Raw genomic sequence first — 6,000 nt, forward strand, 5'->3', positions numbered from 1 at the left:
TAAGTGAGGTAAAATATATCTAAGCAATAATTTGGAGTATAACAAAATTGCAAACACATAAAAACAACAGAGAAAAAAGAATATAAGAAAAATCAGCAAAAGGTTCATTATAATCGTCTCTAGATAGATAGTGAACTTAACAAGGAATTTTCATTTTCTTTTTTATATTCTCATGACATATTTTTCCTCCTTTATAATACATATACTTTACTCTTAGTATCAAAAAACATTAAGTAATATTTTTAAAATAAACAATAACATATCTTTTTTTGGCTCTGATCCTATGGGAAATATCCAATTTATTCACAATTATTTACTGAAAATATATTCTTTGCCCTGAGATACAAAACATCTGTAATAACAATCTCATGACCTCTCTCCTACTCCATTTTCTGTTTTCCTTGTTAAAGAACTGCCTGTAAAAGCCACAGACACCACGGATACCTGAGATAAACTGACCATCTTCCCCTCCCTCTGGCTTCTCTCTCCAGGTTGTGGAGACTGAAAGAGGACCACAGCATGTCAGGGATGTTAGCAGTAAACAAAGAGTATTATTCCTTAATTTTAAAAAAAGTTTACTTACGAACTTCTAGCCAAGATGGATGCGTAGGTGGAAACACTGTGCCTCCTAGCATGACAAAAATTAGGGACAACAAAGATTTAGAAACAAAAACATAACCAGAACAGACAGAAAACTGAACTGTTCAGAAGTCCGACAACCATTCATCCAGATCAGTAAGAGGGGTGGAGTCGGAGGCCAGCGGAGAGGGGTCACGGCAGGACAAGGCAGTGGCTGGCAGACCTGAACATGGGGAGGAAACCAGCAGACCCAGTGAGGCACACAAGGTGGTTGGCTGACTGAGGTCACACATTCACTGGCAGATAAACCAGGTGAAAATGGGCAGTGAGACAGACTGTGCAACCCAGGGCCCCAGCGCTGGAAAATAAAGGCTAAAGGCAGCAATTAAAAACACTTGTGGGGGTTGAGGTGCCGGGAGAGACTCCCAGCCTCACAGGAGAGTTCCCTGGAGACACCCAGGGTCCTAGAATGTACACAAGCCCACCCACCCGGGGAACCAGCACCAGAAGGGCCCAATTTGCTTGTGGGAAGCAGCAGAGGGGACTGAAATCCAAGAGAGCGAGGAACAAACGCCACTGCTCCCTCTCTGACCTTGCCCCCACATACAGGTTCAAACCCAGCCACTGGGTTGCCCCACCCTGGTGAACACCTAAGGCTCCACCCCTCATACATAACAGGTGTGACCTGACCAAAAAAATTATGGCTCAAACAGAAGAACAAATCAAAGCCCCAGAGCCAATACTTCTAAGAGACCAAGAGATAGCCAACCTATCAGATGCACAGTTCAAAACACTGGTGATCAGGATGCTCACAGAACTGGTTGATTCTGGTCCCAAATTAGATGAAAAAAAGAAAGCTACACTAAGTGAAATGAAGCGAAATGCACAGGAAACCAATAGCGATGGAAAGAAAACTAAGACTCAAATCAATGGAGTGGACCGGAAGGAAGAAACAACCAAACAGAAAAGAATGAAGAAACAAGAATTCAAAAAAATGAGGAGAGGCTTAGGAACCTCCAGGACATCTTTAAATGTTCCAACATCCAAATTATAGGGGTACCGGAAGGGGAAGAGGAACAACAACAAGTGGAAAACTTATCTGAACAAATAATAAAGGAGAACTTCCCCAATCTGGCAAAGGAAACAGACTTACAGGAAGTCCAGGAAGCTCAGAGAGTCCCAAAGAAGTTGGACCCAAGAAGGAACACACCAAGGCACATCATCATTACATTAGCCAAGATTAAAATGGAGAGAATTCTAGAAGCAGCAAGAGATAAGGAAGACAGTCACCTACAAAGGAGCTCCCATCAGACTTATCAGCGGATTTCTCAAAAGAGACCTTACAGGCAAGAAGGGGCTGGAAAGAAGTATTCCCAGTCATGAAAGGCAAAGGACCTATATCCAAGATTGCTCTATCCAGCAGAGCTTTCATTTAGAATGGAAGGGCAGATAAAGTGCTTGTCAGATAAGGTCAAGTTCAAGGAGTTCATCATCCCCAAGCCCTTATTATATGAAATGTTAAAGGGACTTATCTATGAAAAAGAAGATAAAAAATATGAACAGTGAAAGGACAGCAGACTCACAGTTATTAACAACCACACCTAAAACAAAAACAAACTAAGCAAACCACTAGAATAGGAACAGAACCACAGAAATGGAGATCACCTGGGGGGTTAGCAACAGGGGAATTGGAGGAGGAGAAGGGGGGAGGAGGTACGAAGAATAAGTAGCATAGATGGTGGGGAGAAAATAGACAGGGGGAGGGCAAGAGTAGTGTGGGAGCTAAATTTAGAAGCTAAAGAACTTATGACACCTGGACATGAACTAAAGCAGGGGAATGTGGGTGGGAGGGGGTGTGCAGGGTGGAGGGGAATGAAGAGGGGAAAACGGGACAACTATAATGGCATAATCAATAAAGTATATCATTTTTTAAAGTTTACTCACTCACTTTAAATTAATATTTTAAATGTTTTGTGCTTTCACAAATTAGCATATCCCTAAATCTTTGCTGAAGGTGTCCTGTAACCACAATTATGTATCACTGCTGAGTTATTTTTCAGCGAGTTGCTTCAGGGTTCTTTACTCCTTTGCATTTTGAATCATCTTACCCCATCTAGGTAGAGTACTGGAGACTGTTACCTAACTACTTCAATATGTTGCATCAAGCACACTTCGCAAGGGAGCCAAACAATTTAACCTTTTGAAGACGTCGAGTTAACTACTTTATGATTTATGATTTACTTTACGATTTATGATTTATGAAAATATTTTATGATTTTTTGTAAAGATCAAAGGTAGAAGAGAAAAATGAGAGTAGTAATCCACCAAACTAGGTGCTGAACCAAAGAACTCCAAGACAAAGCAAAAACACTGGGGTGGTTCTTTTTTTCATTTAAATGTCAGTATTTTTGAAACAAACATAAAACCCCATGTAGAAGTAACTTACATGCTCATAAATAGGGAACTGAGTAAATAAATTATACTAGATTCAGCAAATAGATACTTAAGAAACATTAATAAAGTAAAGGGGATTCCCATGTTTTCATGTGGAAAGACATCTGAGACATAAAGAGAAAACACTGGTGTAGAATACACATACAGCAGCACGATCACATATTAATAAACTAAGGCACATGCACACTTGTGCTTATCCAAAAACTTCTAAAGGGGAAAACGTGACACTGTTCTGTTTGAAAGAATGGGACTGAGTCAGGTCAATGGGGTAAGAGGGGCTTTACTTTTATTTTATGTACCTCCATCCTGTTTCCAATACTTTTTTTTTTAACCTCGTTCAGGCATTCATTGCTTCTACAATATTTAAAAGGGGCCTTTGCTCTGGCTGGTGTGGCTCAGTAGATTGAGTGCCAGGGCCTGTGAACCAAAAGGTTGCTGATTGATTCCTGGTGAGGGCACATGCCTGGGTTGGGGGCCAGGTCCCCAGTTGGGCGGGTGAGAGGCAATCAATGGACGTATCTTTCACATACCGATGTTTCTTTTCCACTTCCTCCCTTCCCCTCTAAAATGAAGTAGAATATTTTTAAAAAATAAAAATGAGCTTCAAATGAATTCCATTTTGGCAAATGAAGATCAGCACTTTTGAGGAAAAAACAGAAAATCTCATTCTGATGTTTGTTGACTTTTGGAAAACAGCTTTAAGATTTAATTTACATAAACTCGACTCATTGTAAAGCGTACAGTTTGTTGACTGAATTTCATGCTAAGTTACAAAAATTTATTTGGCATGAGAACAAAACAATCTTTCAGATAACTACGCACAAGAATAGCTTTTTTGTCTAAAATCTCCAGGGGTGTCCAAGATCTGTGCCAATTGTGTGGCTGCAGTGAGGGTAAATAATGCTCCGCCTTAAGATTATGGGGGGAAGTTCGGAACCAGAAAATTCCCTAGAGTTAAAAGAGGGAGAGAGAGAGAGACAGGGAAGGAGGGGGGAGGGAGGGAGGGAGAGGAAGGAAGGGAAGGAGGTAAAAAACAAGAAAAAGAAAGCGCAAACAATTCTCCCAGGGGGGTTCAAACCTCAGCCCGCCGCATGCGGCCCAGGATGGCTATGAATGCGGCCCAACACAAAATCATACATTTACCTAAAATCTTTTTTTCTCATCAGTTTTCGTCAGTGTTTGTATATTTAATGTGTGGCTCAAGACAACTCTTCTCCCAGTGTGGCCCAGAGATGCCAAAAGGTTGGACACCCCTGCTAGGCTTAAGGGCACGTGGAGAATAAGCCACAGTTCATGTTTTTTTTTTTTTTAGGCAGCTGTGACTGAAGCTGGACTTGCCTCTCAAACCCAAATACTTTCATTTAATCTTTGGACTTCGAACGTGTCCTAACTTCCTAGTTCCTTCCCCGAATAACACGCCTGAAGCTGTCCACGGAGGTCGGAGGTTTCGGTGATCAGTTACTCGCTCAGCAGCGGGAGGTCTCGCCCCTGGACAGAGGGAAGCAAATGCTGCATCCGCATCCCTGGATCCGCAACTCCTGCACCCGCATCTGTGGATCCTCATCCCCGGGAAGCGCACCCCGCCCCCCCACGGCCCCTCCGCCCTCAAATCCCAACCCTGGCGACAGCGCACGACACTCCTCCAGCTTGGGCTCCCACCTGTGCCGCGAAGCATGTTGTCTCGGAGCAGATCCCCGCTGGAGAGGTGCTTCAGCTCAAAGTGTTTGGTGATGCGCGACGACACGGTGCCCTTGCCGGAGCCCGGCGCCCCCATGATCACAGCGCGCAGTAGCCGCGCGGACGCGCCCATGGTGGCGGGGAGAGGCGCGGCTGTGTGGACGGTGGGGCTTCGGCCTGGCTGCGCGCTCCCCCGACTCGGCGGCCCGCGGCCGGCGGGCTGGCTGCGCTGCGAGCGGGCGGCGGCTCAGTGCCCGGGCGCTCCCGGAAGTGAGGCGACAACCGCGGGGGCCGCCCCTCCCGTGCCCGGCCCCGCGGCAGCGCCCGCCCCTCGGTGACCCGAGCGCCTATTCCCCAACGCCCGGCCAGGCCGGCCAGCCAAGCCGCGCCCTCGCCGCCACCCTCGCCAGCTCCAGGGCCGCCGGGCGCCCACGTGCGCCTCCACGCGCCTGCTCCCCACCGACGTGCTTTGGTCTGCTCCCACCAGCCGCTCCACCGCACCCTCTTTGCTCTCCTCCGCTGCCTGCGCCCCCTCGACCCCTGGTAGTCCCGCACGCCACCTTCCTCGGACCCATTCCCCCGTCCTGTCGCTGACCCTCCCTGTCCCGCAGGCTAGGTCGCGCCTTTGGCAACTCCAGCACGTCCCCTCCCTATCCCTACCTGCCCCACTGCGCGGAACGGTTACCTGCTGCCATCCTTCCCCACCACACCCCCAACATCTGGGCAGCCCTCACCTCTCGTCCAGGCCACGTGCTGTCCTGCCCAGCCCCTGGTGGGTAGACCGCGCCCCCTCTGTGCCTCTCCCATCCTCTGCGCGCTGCTCACTACCACTGCCACCGACACCCCTCCGCTCTCCAGAGTCACCAGACCGTACCCTGCTCCTTACCCTACTCACCTCGCTCCACTCTCCTCCCTCGCCCTCTCCTCTGCTGCTGAGCGACCTTAAAAGAACCCAGTTCCTCTCCTCCTGCTTTCATGCTGGTTTGTAAAGTAGATTTATTCCGCGTAAAATTCCAGTAGGTGAAAACGAGCGGAAAGGGCCTTCCTCCTTTCGCAGGGAGGAAACCCTGGTGAAAAGGAGTGAGGGGCCTTAAATCACACATCAATTGAGGCTGACTTCCATAGAAGTCACACTTACACACTTTGAAATTCAAAAGAAGCTGTTACATTTATTCAGCACAGCCTAAAACTACTGGCTGCTCCTCAGGTTCCGTTATTTGCCTTCGACAATGCGTTCATTCCATCAATATTCACTCCGTGCTCATTATGTGCTAGATATTGTTCTAAGGG

General features: G+C 47.1%; 1 protein-coding gene across 2 annotated transcripts in view; it reads right to left on the reverse strand.

Annotated features, from left to right (window-relative positions):
* Positions 1-4,989, reverse strand: part of AK3 (adenylate kinase 3) — a 29,480-nt gene extending 24,491 nt beyond the window's left edge. The window contains exon 1 of one of the 2 annotated variants that reach the window (XM_037143573.2): positions 4,693-4,989. In XM_037143573.2, coding sequence (XP_036999468.1) covers positions 4,693-4,843 — 151 coding nt within the window. In that variant the 5' untranslated portion in view covers positions 4,844-4,989. The remainder of the gene's footprint in view (positions 1-4,692) is intronic. The other variant, XM_037143574.2, reaches the window with a different exon arrangement.
* Between the last annotated feature and the right edge of the window lie 1,011 nt (positions 4,990-6,000).

Source organism: Artibeus jamaicensis, unplaced genomic scaffold, assembly GCF_021234435.1.
Source record: "Artibeus jamaicensis isolate MK-2021 breed Jamaican fruit bat unplaced genomic scaffold, CSHL_Jam_final scaffold_1964, whole genome shotgun sequence".
NCBI classification, from domain to species: domain Eukaryota; kingdom Metazoa; phylum Chordata; class Mammalia; order Chiroptera; family Phyllostomidae; genus Artibeus; species Artibeus jamaicensis.